This window comes from Neovison vison, chromosome 2 (assembly GCF_020171115.1).
Source record: "Neovison vison isolate M4711 chromosome 2, ASM_NN_V1, whole genome shotgun sequence".
Classification (NCBI taxonomy): domain Eukaryota; kingdom Metazoa; phylum Chordata; class Mammalia; order Carnivora; family Mustelidae; genus Neogale; species Neogale vison.
Window position 1 is genome coordinate 228285450 of NC_058092.1, and position 16395 is coordinate 228301844.

General features: G+C 39.6%; 1 protein-coding gene across 1 annotated transcript in view; it reads right to left on the minus strand.

The window, feature by feature from the left end:
- Positions 1-1181: 1181 nt before the first annotated feature.
- Positions 1182-16395, minus strand: part of CACUL1 (CDK2 associated cullin domain 1) — a 70680-nt gene continuing 55466 nt past the window's right edge. The window contains exons 6-9 of the mRNA XM_044240614.1: positions 16174-16263; positions 13042-13180; positions 6497-6540; positions 1182-6110 (exon numbers count right to left, since the gene is read on the minus strand). Coding sequence (XP_044096549.1) covers positions 6070-6110; positions 6497-6540; positions 13042-13180; positions 16174-16263 — 314 coding nt within the window. The 3' untranslated portion in view covers positions 1182-6069. The remainder of the gene's footprint in view (positions 6111-6496; positions 6541-13041; positions 13181-16173; positions 16264-16395) is intronic.

Consider the following 16395-nt stretch of genomic DNA (forward strand, 5'->3'; position numbering starts at 1 on the left):
TATTAATTAATCAGGGAGGTATGTTTAAGATGCCCATTATATTGGTAGATTACCTTATTTCTCTTTATAGTTGTGGCCATTTTTTAAATATCTGTTTTGAGGTATATTATTAGTCACTTAAGGTGCATAATTAAGAAGTTTAGAATTGTTCTATTCCTCTAGCCAATGAAACCCATTGCCCGAGGAAGATGCTCTATCATCAGTAATCTAGGGCAGAAAAAGGGCTTAATATGGGGGGGAGACTAAGGTTGAGAAAAATAACCTTACCCAAGAACACACAACTCAGTAAAGCTAAGACAGACTTTTGCTCTCAGATTATCTGTATGATATTCCTTCTACGAAACCATGTTCTTTAAAATCCAAAATGTTTTAGAATTTCAGATTATGAAGACATAAGCCAATAGAGAAAATAAATTAAACACACATTAACATACTCAAAGAACTGACTCTAGTAGAAAAATTCAATGTTCAGTTAAAAAAGACAATCTGCTAAGGGAAGGGAGAGGATTTAAGTAACTCCCTACGTGGCTGAAACAAAGAAAAAGCTGAAGGAGGAAACTGTCAGGTGATTTCAATGCAGAGAAAAAGAAAAGACAGTCACGGAATCCTGCTGTGTGCAGTAATCAAAAAGAAGGTACCAGTACGACACAGCTTAGGTTTGAAAAAAAGAGGAGGATGACAACTGGCATTCCGAGAACACTGTAGGAAGGACACTTGAAAAGAGAAAGCGAAGCAAAGAGGAAATAAAATTGCAAAGTGAGATTTCAAAAAACCTAAGAAATAATATTAATTTCATAGCAAGAAAAAAGGGTTATTTTTTAAAAGCATGGTATCATCAATGCAAAAAACCACAAGTCAGAAACTTTTGATAAAGGTCCATAATGTGCCAGTGTTTAAAGAAGAAAAACGACATATATATGTACATATGTATAGATACTGCATACATATGCAGCCTAGGTAACTCAATGTATATAATTAACTACACACGCCCTTTTTTTCCAATCACTGGTACAAAGGTCAAGATGGACTCACCCTGCCAGCTGATTAACCAGTGACAGAACAGACAATGTGCTGAGTGTGGTTATTACTTAGGAGGCATTATGAATATACTGTAAGGGAAATTGTATGTTCCGCATTATAACAAAGTTACAGTGAACCAAGTATCAACATAACAAGCCAAGGACATCTGTACAAGATTTATTTTCATTAACCACAATGTTTTCGAGTGATGGTATACACCCTAATACAGAAGGAGTGAATCCAAATCCATCAAGAGTTAAAGGTCAGAGCCAAAGTCAGTGGCTTTAATCCCCCATCAAGAAGAGTTTCATCCACCATTTTTTATTGGATTGGGAAGAGCTGGTATACAGAACACCCTGTTCTAAGCTCCACCATGCTTTCCAACAAATAAGCACCACCAGGGACTAGACTTCATTGCTTCATCCTTGCTCTGGCTGTGCTGGTGGGTGGCAAGAGCCTCTTGTCTGCATTCGACCTCCCATTTACTCATAAGCATTCCTGTTTCCAGCCACAGCTCCCACAACTTCACATCTGAGCAATTTCTCCTGCATTGCATGGTCATAATATTGACAAACAGAGCTAATGAGAGCAATTAAATTGCCATCTGTTTAACAAAACATACCCTTCTGAGGGAACATCCACAGTCTTACTGCATTTAGTACATCGTCGCCACATTGAAATGACATGTTAGAATCAATACAAAATATTTATTTTTTTCTAAACCACAAAATTTACCCCAGAGCCACACTATAAGTTTCCTAGAATTTTAAACCATTAACATTTTTCTAAGCAACACAGTCCAACCAGAAATGAAGAGAATTTTCGACCAGAGGGAGTACAATGTGTACTGAGGTCCTGTTAGAACATACCTCTGATGAGGATTTTCTCTAATTCTCCCACACCCACGCCATCACCATCAGCAGAAACAGTATATGTACTTGTGCCACTCAGCTCTGGAAAGAAGTTCAAAACAGGGTCTTGGCCAGGGGAGGAGGAAAAGTGTCAGTGACTTAGTTCATCAAAACCAAGGGGACAAAACAGATCGTTACCCTTGAAAAAATCAGGGGTCCTTTCATCAATTCTGGTGGCCAGAAATGGGGCAAATTTCCATAAGGTAATGAAAGTAACAAGAAAGCCATTTCTCCAAGAACTCCTATTTTAACTTCTGATAAACATGAACTTTATCTTACGCAATCTTACTGAAAACTGCAACCACAATCGAAAAGGTCCTATTAACCTATTCTAGGTGTCAGTCAAGGGATTCACATTCTGATCTTACATTTTAAAGTCCCCTTCAGAGGCCCAGACCTGGAGTAAAGTAAACATAATACTGTGAAGCACAATGAGACGCCGTAAAGAAAATCAGCTCAAAACATCCAAACTGACTGGATACCTAACGTAGGTTTTCTGTTTTGCTTCTTAGTTTTAAAATATTTTATTATCTCAGATTAGTGTATATTCATAAAACAATGTTCAGTTATTTTCAATAATAGCTGCTTATTAAACAACTGAATTTCAGCTCAAGGGCAATGCTTCTGTAATAATCATGGAAATAATTAACTGCCATAAAACAGAAAAAACACAGAGGAAAATATTGCCAGTCTCAATAAGAAAAGAAGACAAAACCTGGAAGGGTTACTCTGGAGATTAAAGAGGCTTATTTAAATACTATGATACAAGTGCTCCTGCTCACTTTATGCCGCAGGAACCAATCGTGTTTGCTAGATCACCATGACCTTTGCCAGTACGTGTGCACAGACCACCACTCTGAAGTTCTCCTTTTGTGCTGAAAAACATTCAAGTCCCTTGTTCGGTCATTACAGAATATTGCAAGGCGATGCATGTGCAAACTCTTCCTGAGGAATTCTTCTTGTGTGCAAATTTGCAACCCGACAGAAAGCACGGCGTCTGTAGCCAGGGGAGCGGCAGCTCCATGAGGCTGGGGCACCAGAGACGCACACAGCAGCAATGCCATGGGCGCCCATCCTCCTGCCGGCTCACTTACCACTGTTTCCCTCCGATACCCCAAAGAAGGGGAGAGGAACTGCCTCAATCTTGTAAAAGGGACAGGAAAAAAAAAGTAACTTTGCCACAAAATTTAATAACGCACAACTCATGCATCCAGGTTTGAGTTTCTTCTACTAGATTAACCTAAGAACTACTAGATTAGATTAAGAGTCACACTCTATGAGGTTTGGCTTTCCGCCCCACAGAAAACAAAGCAGTAGCTCCTGTCAGGTAAGGGTACAGCTGTGACCACAGAGACCAGGAGAGGACACTGTTACTGAAGCACAAGGCCAACTCTGAAAGTAAGTACCGTCTCTCAAAACCATCGTCATTTACTTTGACAGGTCATTATTCCAAGGTGACCGAGCTGGCTTTCTTCTGGAGAGTCTGGTTTCAGGCTGCACAGTCAGGCTCGCCGAATCAACTACGTGTAGCCTAATGAGACAATCAAAGTAGAATTTTCTGTCCTCAGTGATTTGGGCCCCACAAAAGCCAGGACTTAACTGGGGTGGGAAAACTAGATACTGTACTGGCAAGAAGAATACAAGTAAACATGAGAGGAAAATACTTTCTGGCTGACCATGCTTAGTCAATACAAAATGGAGAGCAAATCTTATTTCCTCTCATGTTGCAAACTCAGAATTTTGCTAAGAAACCCAATTAAATAAGCAAGGTCAATTTCTACTTAAAGAAATAGGGTTTTCCTCCTGCAATGTGCCTCAAGGGGCCAAGATAACGAGTAGCAACCAGGTCACATGCGCTAGGAAGATGAGTATTTTCTTTCTACAGTGTCTTCCAATCATGGATCTGTAGTACCAAGCCCTGGCCCACTGTGAGCTGCAGTCGCTGTGCAAATATTCAAAGAAACTAAATTTTGCAAACTTTGCCCACTTTTTGTTAACATAAACATAATAATAATAATAAAAAGACAATATAAAATATTTCTCCATTAACTTAATAATGCAAAAGCATCCAAAGATTTTAATGCCAATTCACATCATAATACAATGCTTTTATAGAGAAAGTTCCATTGTTGACCAAAGAATACTCTCCCAGAAAAAGCATTTGGGCACATTATTAGGATAATGAAGAATTCATCCACATTTAAAGAAACACCCCAATTTTATTCCTTTCAGAAGTAATATTAAAGCCACTCAGGAGAGACGTCAGTCGCAGGTGTTCTATTTATAAGCCCGCAGCAAGCATGCCATGGCAAAATGTAAAATTTGGACTTCATGATAGAGTGGAGTTCTTCCTTGACACCACAATGTTGCTGGGGTACCAAATCAACCTGCACAGGGCACAGTGAGAGCCTGTGTATATCCTTACAGTAATTCAGTGTTTACCAATACAATCTAACGTGCTCACAGAGTTAAACGAGTCCGGGTCAAAGTCCTCTGCAAAATCCACCAACTCTCGTTGATAAGTACTTAAAAAATCTGACAATCTCTTCATTTACTTCTCCGATCAGTAATTTTGCCACCAGAGGACTTCTATCAGATGACTTCCTTGCTTCTATCATCACACTCCAAACTCTCCCATCCAGCCTGCTCCCGAGAAAAGACAGACTGAATTGACAAAGGCAACTCTACGAGAAACCTGACGATTGGAATTGTGACACTATCCCTGATACATCTTGTTTTGCCCCAAGTTCTCTGAAGAGGTAAACAGTAGCATGACACAGCCAAACAGAGTCGAGAATAGGCTCAATTTAGAGTCAAGCAAAATTGAGAAGAAAAATATTTTCACCTGCCACATCTATTTTTCTTTGCCTTCCAGAAACAACTAGAATAAGCTTTCAAGTCTTTTGTAAGAACCTAAACAGCACTGTGGGTGTAGGAAAAAAAAAAATATAGCTGTGCCACAGCTGGAAGGAAGCTTGAAACAGCAATGCTACTTCTCTAGTATACTTGAATATAATGCTAAAAAAGATGCAGACGGCAAACTTTGTTTTTCAAAGTACCTATCTCACCCATTTAAAATGAAATGGATCCAGAAGCCCACACCATTTATTATATTTGGATTGAATAACAGTATCTGCTTCCTAGAGCATCACAGTAACTAGCTGTTACCACTGGAAATTTCTCCACGGTACTAAAAAGGGAGCTTTCATGCTGACGAGCAGCGCACTCCTTCATGAGCATCCTGCCAGTCCTCCAGCAGCTGGTGAAATCATGTGAAGTGACAGAGGGAATGGATATGTTCTAGAGAGTTGGTCCCCAACATGAACATGAATACGCCACAGTGAGGCGGGGGAGATCCGACCAGTGAGCAACACGCTTCTACTTTCCCACTTATTAAGCATCCTGCTACAAAGTCACACCTGACACCTTAGTGGGGGAGTCTGTGATACCATAAACCTTTTCACGAAGCATTTGTGAGTTGGACACCATGGTCACAGAGTTGCAAAGTGCACAAAGCTCAAGGCACAGAGTAGAAAAAAGTTGTGAACTGGTGAGGGGGAAAGTTATGGCAGAAGCCAAGTTAGCGGTTTCCTTTAACGAGACTTTCTAATGCTAAACAAAGACCAACTCTTTTTAAAGGGGTTGTTTTTTTGGTAATGGGCAAAAAACACTGTACTGTAATGATCTGCTTGATTTTAAAGCAAAAGAGATTCTGATGTGCAAAGCCAATGTGCTGAAGTGCCAAGTCCACGAATGAACAAAACAAGTGCTTAAAAAAAAAAAAGATTCTCTGTTCTTGTATTTTTGGAGGAAGCTGCTGATGTTGGCTGCTGGATTTCCCTTAGCAATAGTCGCTTTTCAAGATGCTTGTTCCTCACAGAATCTGTAGATAAACTCATTAAAAGATTGTCCCATTTCAAATCATCCCCAAGTCTAGCAGCAACTGTTTTTTGTTTTTGTTAGTTTTTTTGTTTTTTTAAAATTACAAACCAAATAAAGAAGTCCAACATCCTCTTCCAAGAACAACTTTGTGACAGAGCTCCTGAGTGTCTGCAGGCCCCCCGCTGTGCTCCGAATACAGTCTCTGCAGCTCCAGTGTGTCCTCTTTTCGGGAAGGAAAGTACATTCAATACATTCACTATCTGTACCCTCTGGAACTTGCACATGCTGACGAGCTGTCTAGAAAAAACACATTGCAACGGAAAAAAGTATGAATAGCAAATAGCATCTGATAATGGTAAGAATCTGTTTAATATGTATTTCTCACCCCTCTTGCAATCCCCAAAAGGAGGTTAAAAAAAAAAAAATATATATATATATATATATAAACAAGCTGACTGAAGTGAAAGGGGCTGTATGAACAGCGATCTGGGAGGCCCCTGACAACTGCTGGACACCACGGCCACCAACTAGACTCCAGAGCCGCCGCAGCTTGCTCTACAGTCTGGCCTTGACCACACAGAGTGCCTCCTGGAGAACACACCATTTCCTTAGATTCCCCACACCGCCAGGAGCTGCCTGGCATAACGAAGCCATCAGAAATGGTAAGGAACATTGTTACTTACTATAAGCCAACTCATCCCCAGCTCTCTTCCGGGACTGGTCACCTCTGGGGATAAGAAAAGAAGAAGGAATCAACAGAACACGCAGACATCTTCATACACCGAAAGAGGAGAAATGAAGGGACGGAACCCATAACAGAAGGAAAGCAGGTATTTCAATTCTAACAACATAGCTTAAAACAGACATTAAACCTGAATATCCTTAGCTAAGAGGTGCTGCCTTTTATTTTTTATTTTTTAAAAGATTTTATTTGTTTATCTGACAAAGAGAGACAGCGAGAGACAAACACAAGCAGGGGGATAGGGAGAAGCAGGTTTCCTGCTGAGCAGGGACCCTGGGATCATGACCTGACCCAAAAGCAGAGGCTTAATGACTGGGCCAGCCAGGCACCCCAGGGGCTGCCTTTTAAATACAGAAAGCTATTAAATGCAGGAAGGGTTAGCCATAAAAATGGCTTATACTGGGTTCTAGGAATAGGTTCAGACTAAAAATGTCTTTTAAGATAAACCTGGATTCTGCTACCAACATAGTTAGTGACCTGGCTTAGGACAAACTTCAAATATGAATCCAAAATGCTCCCTCAAAACGCACCCCCCTTTTCAAGTAGGCTCCACATCCAGCAGGGAGCCCAACATGGGGCTTGAACTCACGACCCTGAGATCAGGAGTTGGATGCTCCAACTTCTAAGCCACCCAGGCAACCCTCCCCGCAGAAAGCCTTACTGTAAGACCAAACTCTGCTTAAGGCGTTCGTGAAAAATCTAAGAATTTTTATTTTTAAGATTTTTATTTATTTATTTGAGAAGAGAGTTGAGAGATCAGAGGGAGAAGGAGCAGCAGACTCACCACTAAGCAGGGAGCTCAATGCGGGGCTCAATCCCAGGACCCTGAGATCATGACCTGAGCTGAAGGCAGCCACTTCAATGACTGAGCCACCCAGGTACCCCCCCATCTCAGAATCTTAATGTATACGAATACCCTTCCCGCAGGTAGAAGAACACAAACCTTGACATGTATTAAGCAGTTCTTCTCCTCCACCTATAGAAGTTCTAGTTCCACTTTACAAATAAGGAAATAGAAGTCCTGACTAGGTCCTGTGCTGCCTATATATCCTAGTTTTATCTTTCCAGTTTCTCAGACAATCATCCAGACAAATAACTAAACTGCTCAAGTAATGAGTAAGAACAATGGATTTGCTAGCTTTCTCTTGCTCAGTCCCTCAGTATCATCTACACAGTTCATCTCCTCTTTCCCAAAACACTTTTGGCTCTACCCAGCACTGTCCTTGGCCACTGTTTCTTCTCCGTGTATATATTCTACACCGTCGAGGACGGCAATCATACCAGTCCCATGACTTGAAATGCTATCCATACGCCCAGGACTCCCAGATTTCTGTCTCCAGCTCTCATTTCTTCCCTGTTACACTTCAGACTTGTAGGTCCAACTGTCTCCTCACCACTGTCACTCGGATGACTGTTAACTACTGCCAGTATACCATGGCCAGTGACTCCGCTCCATCCCTATTCCTTCTTTAGTCCTCCTCAATAAATGGCACTACTAGCCACTCAACTACTCAGACCAAAATCCTAGCTCATTCCTGATTTCTTTCTTCCTCTCCCTCTGGAGCACTCTTTGGCAAAACATAACCCCAAATCAAACACTTCCCATCAACTCCATGGCTACACTCCCAACCCACGCCACTATTATCTCTCCCCTACACAATCTGCAAGAGTCTTATTATTAGCCCAGACCAGAGCCAGAGCAATCTTATGTAAAAGCATAAATTAGATTATTTCAGTGGCTTTCCATTACAGTTAAGAATCAATTCAAATTCATGTTCCTAGTCCTGTGAGACATGGCTCTTGCCTACCTCCCCACCGTCCACTGTATGTCAGCCATGCTGGTTTTCCTTCTTCCCCGGGCCACGCCAGCACTTTGGTACTTTACGTCTTCCCTGCTGGTAGCACTCGTGCCACCAGTTAGCCATGTGGCGGTCTCTTTATCACCTACGGCCTCACTGGAATGTCTGGCCCTGGGAAGGCATTTCCTGTCCCAGTTAGCCGGACCAGCCCTTCACACATGCCCTGGTCACTCCCTCACTCTTTATCCCACGCTCGGTCTCAATTTCTTCACGGCGCTTTTTATTATTTGAAATAATTTGCTTACGTGTTTGTTATTCATCTCCCAACATTAGAACATAAGCTCCATAAAAACAGGAATTTGTTTACCTAGTACCTAAGAACAGTATCTAGCAAAAAAATAAGTATCTGCTGAATTAACAAATCAGTGAATAATTGATAAATGGCCTCTAGAGACAGACTATGAAGATGACAGCCCAAGTGATTATTTCGTGCTTCAGAGTGATCTTCTAGATTAGCAGTTTCCCAGGACAGAAACCTCTTGCTGGGCGAAATGAGGAGTCTCAATGACCGGGCAGGAAGAGAAGACACCAAATGGCCTCTGAGGGTTCGTCTCTAGGCTGGGCATTTAGAGAAAACCATGCACCACATTTAGCATGTATTAGCCTTAGACAGCCTACATAGCTCACAACACCTGTGTCCTAATGCCACTTTTTAAACACCTCCTGTTAACACTGGGCCTACAAAGCCAGTTGGTAAACCTGTATTATTAACTACACTTATATATTATCTTCTATGAGTACCATCACAGTAACATTCACCAAATATTCTAAATAAGTTAATGCTGATCAAAAAGGAAGACATAGGATTTTCTATCCAGAACCTCAACTTCTATAGATAACTTTCATTCCCACCCCTGAAAGGTTAAATAAAAACTGAACATGCAAAATTAATAGGAGAAAAATATAGCTGTGAAAACAGAAGTCACAGAGAGAGAATGTAGATGTGATCTACTCAAGAGGCTGCCAAAGACATCATCTAACGCCCCAAGTCTAGAAAGCTATGGTTGTCCTCAAAACCAGACCCTTGTTACTAGATGAAAAAGTGCCAATTCCAGAGTGACCCTCTCAGCTGAAAAGATCAACAATACTCCTACAAGGTACCATTTTGTTCCAGAAATCCAAGTAACAATTACTCTGCAAAATACTTGCCTTTAAAAGCTATTTACTACAAGCTTTGAAGAGGGCCAACAGGCCGGTTCGAAAGAGAAGGTTCCCTCTGAGGGCATGCATGTTAGAAGTTCCCAAACAAGCTTTCCTCCGTAATGTAATAGACACACCAACCTGCCTCTCCCACCCTCCAATAATCAATTCTATTACACAGATAAATGATAAAAACAAAATGCTGTTTTTAGCTTATATGTTAATTCTAGCTTACAAATAAGTCTATTTCCATGTATCTAAAGATGCTGCACATAAACTCCAGCTCAAATAAGAAACACCCATTAACTGTAGTCGAGGATATATTTGACAACATTCACATCATTTCAAAACACTTCGAAGACATTCTGTGCCATCTACATCAAAGCTGGGTGCTGCCTTTCAGGACCAATCCACGTAAACAGAACATAGTCCTAAATGAAAAAATAGTTCACAAAGCTGAAAAGGAATCATGTGACTGATTAGGAATAAACCATAAAATGACTGCTCAATCAGAACAGCCAGTAACAGAATTCTTGTTAAATAGCCCGTATTATATTTTCAAGGTTTTCTGCACCCATGGACACCATTTTTTCCAAAACAATCCTAGTCAAATAATGGTCAAAGGCAGCATTGGGTCTGGCAGGGCAGAATGTGGAAGGCCCATACACAAGAGCTGGAAGCATAGACAGACTTGCTCTCAACTGCTAAGTATAGAATGTGTGCCCATCCTTTCCGACATGTGTGGGCCAGCTCAGCAGTTGACTGCAGGAAGTCCGAGAATGTCACAGGTTAGGCAGGACCTACAATGTGCAAAGTACCCAATAGGATAATCTGTTCTCATATTAATGTATAGTATGTTGTTAATTCTAGAAATGGCCCAATCTGGTTTGTGCAACAAAACAGGTTAATCACATCACCTCTTGAAATACGAACTTTAAATGCAGCCCTGCACCCCGGTGTCTTCTTTCAGTTCCAAAATAAGGGTTAGGAAAATGTCTCTGGATATGTTTACATAGTTCTACACACTGTTGTGGAAGGTGAGTTCAAGGTGTTCAGAGAAATCCACAAGAGCTACCTTCATCCACTGCTTCATAGAAATGAAATTTTTCAGAAGCCTGTTTATTTTTTAAAGGCATCAATAAACTCACCCCTAAAATTAAAACCAACCATTTAAATAAAATCATTAATAAAAGCATAGATGTCAATATTATGGTAAACCTAGAGAAAACAATAAAAGGTAGACTCAGATTATTTTGTATTTACTTAAGAAAAAACTTTTAACTGCAATTCAAAACCCATAACCCATAAAGATATAACCTGATAAAATTACACAAAAATAAAAAACTTCTCCATGACTTAAAATAAAACAAAAAAAACCATAAGCAAAGTCATAGACAAATTGCGAAAACTAACAGGCACAGAGTCAATCTCTTCAATATAAAAACAGCTCCTAAAATTCAAGGAAAAAAGGCTAATGAATAGAAAAGTGAGCAAAGGGCACAAACAGGCCATATACAGGAAAAGAAATACAAACCTGATAATATTCTCAGCTTCATTCTTAGTAAGAGAAATGCAAATTAAAACAATCTGAGTAATTATTTTTCACCTGCCAGACCAGTGAAAATCCAAAGCCATGGCAAGGCCATGAAGAAGAGGAACTTTTCAAACTATGCTGGTGGATATGCAAAATGGCACGCCTATGAAGGGCAATTTGGTGATATTAATCAAAGTTACAACCGCATTTACTCTTGACCCAGCAATCCCACTTATGGGAATTTACTCTCCAGATAAACCGGCAACAGGTACATAATTATCCATGTACAAGGGTACTCATCACAGCATTTTTTGTCACAGCAAGACTGGAAATAAGTTGCCATCCACAAGGGACTAGTTACACACACAAGTTCTATCTACACGACAGAAGGGATAAGAAAGGAGTAAAAGTAAGAATACATGCTGTGTTTGCCTGGATCTGTGTATTAAAAGAAGCACTGAAAGGAATCATAAGGAACTAATAAAACAGTCACCTAAAGGGGTAGGAATAGATGGGGAGACAAGTAGGAGCAAAACTTCTCAATGTGTACTTCCTATATCGTTCTGACTTTTGAACCACATGAATATAATAGCTCTTTAAAAATAAGTAAGCAAAATTACTATGGCATTAAACAGGCTCATTCTCTATATGAAAATAATACCACTATTAGAGATATGGTAATTAATGTCAGAAAACACCTGACCACTGGACTTGTGGGAGAAAAATTACCTGCCAACATTCCAGCATTTTCTATGGCCTTGCCTTCCCTTAACTTGACCCAAGAAAGTCAGGTCTATGAGACCTACCTACACATCTTCCAGGAGCCTTTCCTTTGTGAGCTGCCAGTGAGTGAGCCAATGACCCATGGATTACTCAGTGCCCCCGCATCCACAGGAATACAGATGGCACCAGGACGAAACCGGAATAAACAGCAATGCGTAAGGCTGCGAAGAACAGATTTTCTGCTTTCTTTCCTAACCTATGCTGAGACCAGAGACAGTAAAAACGATCTTGGTCAAGACTGGTAATCTGAGATTTAGCTTGGCCTCAGAAACTATAAAAGAGGAATGTCCATCCCCAGCCCTAGTCAGATAAGCGAGTCAAAATTCAACCTACTATTTGTGATCACAACTATAACTCAGGGAGAAACCAAGGTGTCTAACTTTCCATAACTTTCTTCCTTTAATGTCAGGAATTAAATAAGAGAAGATATATAAAAGAGCTGAATAAAAAGTAAGGATCATGAAAATGTAAGGCCTTACTGTACCCTTCAATGATCTGGTGATGCAACTTGGGTGTTTTCCCACAGAATACTCTATTTCGGTTGAAAAATACGCACTTTTCAAGACTTTCTGGGTTATAGCTAGGATCCTAAATTGCAAATTCAGAAAAATCAGTCATCAATAAACTCACCCCTAAAACTAAAACTCACCCTTAAAATTTGACATGTGTATATCAAAACCAAGCAAGGCAAATTTTCTGGAAACATAAAGGGATATCCTATTTTTTAAAGGAGAAACAAGTAGATTTTAGGGCAAAAGCAAAAATAAGAAAACTAGAATCGAAAAGCTGCTTTGACTAGTCACAAACTAGTCATTTACTAGTTCAGTCATAGAAGTACGTTATAAGTAATCATAACATCTCACCAATGGTGAGAACAGTGGAAAAGGTCACAACTGGAAGAGCCCTTCTAGGCCTCCCAGCCTCACTGCTCCCCAGAAAGAGCTCCTTTCTTCCAAATCCATGTTTAGTGAAGGGCAGTTTCCATAAACTCAAATCCCAGCTTCACCATTTCCAGAGACCGGCAGCTAACCTCTCCCCCAGCAGCATCACCCTGACTACTTGGTGGCTGTTTCCCATTCTAAGAACTCTGGCCTCCCTCCCTTGCCAAACCAAGGTGGCCAAAGGAAATGGACATATTTTGTTAAAAAAGAAAAAAAAAAAAAAACTTGCCTCGTAAAACCATTCTGTATAAGTTCTCTTTGAAGTTTCTGATCTTCAGCAGCATATTCAGAAAGTTCAGATTCCACCGCCGGAGGGAGAATGTTTGGAATAAATTTAGAAAACAGAGTTGGAGCCATCTGAACCCACTCTGTGAGGGAAGGAAAAGATCCATTAAGGAAATCATATAGACAAATTACATGAAAAAGGGAAAGCTTTCTCTGTTCACAGAAAGAATATATGTTATTAAACCAAACTTAAAGTGGGGAAAAAAGCAATGCAATCCCATTCTGAAAAGAAATCTACAGACAGGTTAAATTTCCTTTCTAAAAAGAACAGTACAAAGAAAGCAGATATTTTTACATTTTGCTGATAAATGAACACTCTCTTCCCTTTATCTGTGAACACTAAATATAAATAACATCCACCTGTAACAAGGGCATGCTAAAACCAGCACTCCAACTTCCTTGTTGCTGGTCCTAATTTAGCACTGTTACCCTTTCTGATCCTTTTAAAGGCTGCCCTTTCAAATTTTCCCTTTGGAAAACATCTTCGCTGTACAGATCAAAAAACCATAAAATGTCAATCTGGGTTTAATCCAGTAAACTCACTTTAAAAACTGTAATCTGAGTAAATAATTCTAAATCTGGGAGTTGCGGGGGGGGGCGGGAAACATGTTTGATGCTGTGCAGTGCTGGGTCAATGGTAAGTAAAACATGTCCAACAGGAGAACAGTTAAGTTAGACATGACCCAAACAAAACAACAACAACAACAACAAAACAAGTACGACAAAAAACAATCCGCTCTTCCCTTGTATAAACTTATGGCAAAATGTTCTCAACAGTGTCCCTCCTTCTAGCTCAACTCAAATACACCTTCAGAGTCTCAGTACGGCCCCCAGGAGAACCACTGATCCATCAGTGAGAGGTGGCGGGAGACAGACTGATCTGCCATTTTATGGAACTCCAGGCAATCATTAAAATAAAGATGAAGAAATCAAAGAAAAGAGTGTGTATTAAATGAAGAAGTGCAGGATGGGACAGCTGGCACTGTGCCTAAACTAAGCTTCTAAAGATCAGATGGAAACACACCAAAAATTTTAATAGTCGTAAGAACCTACAAAGATTAGGGCTCAGGAATTTAAGTTCAAATGTATTCATCATACAAAGATCAGCACTTGAGAAGCAGTGCAATGAACGCAACTTTTACACTTGAAATTCAACTTTTAAAATATTTTAAAATAACTTTAAAATATTTTAACCTTAATCTGTCAGGTGAATAAAACTACTTTAACAAACTAGGAACACAATGGGTACTGGCAAGGCATGTAAATATCAAAATATGTTTAACAGTATCTCCGAAAATGCCTAGGGCAGCAAAAGGTTATTCTCTGATAAAATTCTCCTTTTCAAAAGGACAACTCTCAAATACAGAATTCTCCTCACAAGTAGTATGAATCCTATTACAAGAGCTCAAACCCAGATAAAAATATACCTATGAATTTTTCTATAGGTAGTGACTGGTTTTATTCTGCAATATTGTTATTTACAATAAAAGCCAGAGCTGATAAAGCTGCCTACTTGGGAGACAGAATTTAGAAATTTGTTATACTGCACTTGGATGTCTTCCAAAATAAAAGAAAATCATTCATAACCTAGCACTAAAAGAAAAATTCATGAGCCATTTTTAGCACATCTAGTAAAATAAACATAAAACTGTCAAACTACAAACATTAGTTCATAGGACATATGTAATAAAATGTTTTTGCTACTTTATAAAATTACTGAGAATAACTTGTTTATGAAGTTATGAGGAACAAAGTTTAAGACCTGGTGAAAATTTAAGGTAACATGACATCTGGATATTCTAGAAGACTAACTGCTTGAAGTAGCCTGGGAAAGAAGGTATTTCTGACATCACAGTCTACCTACAATACCACCGTTTTTAAGTGGTTTCCATTTCAGCAAGCTAAATTCTGACATATTTTTAAGCAAACAATCAAGCCATCAATTAATTAAAATAACTACTGGACTTAACTGGATAGTAATAAAAACAACTAATGTTATTAGCTATGTTTAAGTACTATGTTAAGCTCTTTAGATAATGTTTTATTTCATTTAATCCTTAAACAACAAAAATTCCACAAAAATAGTACTGTCAAGAAAGCATCCCTTATGTTTCTAGGTGGTAGCACAATGTTCTACCCTGAGAACTTCTGCAATCTCTCTACCACAGATTTTTTTTAAATTTGCTATATGGGGCGCCTGGGTGGCTCAGTGGGTTAAAGCCTCTGTCTTTGGCTCAGGTCATGATCCCAGGGTCCTGGAATCGAGCCCCGCCTCGGGCTCTCTGCTCAGTGGGGAGCCTGCTTCCTCCCCCCGCCCCCACCTGCCTCTCTACCTACTTGTGATCTCTCTCTCTCTGTGTCAAATCAATAAATAAAATCTTTTAAAAAAATTTGCTATACAACTGTATGAAAATTTTGACATTCTGGCTTACAAACAGGAAGATATATACAAAACATTTTGGAATTCCTTTAAATTCAGTAGCTTTTTTAAGATAGATACATTGAGATAATTTATCAACCATGCCTTTGAATATAGTGCTCTTTGACATTGGTTCTGCTTTTCTCAGTATTTCTTTCTTCACAGTAAACTTATGAAATGACTATAATTTTACCAACACTTCTAGATTCCCTGCAAGTTACAATGGGTCTAGGAAGATGAGAGTTGTGGATGTGTATGTCGATGCATATCTACGGGGGGGGGGGCGGGGGTACAAGTAAAGAAGAAACTCCACAACACAAAAGACAGAGATTAATACTGGATATGAGAATCAATTTTGTCCAAAATGTCTGCTACCAATTAGTTCTTGTATTTTCTAAACTAGCTGGTTTTCATCAGGACAGAAGGAATTCCAAGGGAGTCCCGAGTTTACATTTCACAATGATGACTGCAGTATCTACTCAGTTTTTGCTTTCGTGTTTTTTTTGGGTTTTTGTTTTTTTTTTTGGGCTATAACAAATCCAAATACCATTAGGTCTCAAAAAACACACCGACAAACTCTGACCTTTGGATAAGGCTGAAGCTGTCATAAACAAACAAACAAACAAGTCTAACCCCCAAAGATATGTGGCTCTTTACCTGGCCTGAGCGTGTACAGGCCTTTCACAATATTCGCCATAGTTGAAGGTGTGACCTGAAATGGTGTTGACTGGGCTTCTAAAAGTAAAGCTGAAAGAAGAGAAAATGGGTTATAAAAATGAGAGAACATGTCAAGTTTCTCTATTATTATTTCTCCCAAAACTAAAGTAAAACAAGTGCAAGAAAAACAGCCCCAGGGGACAAACCAAGTCTATAAGCTAA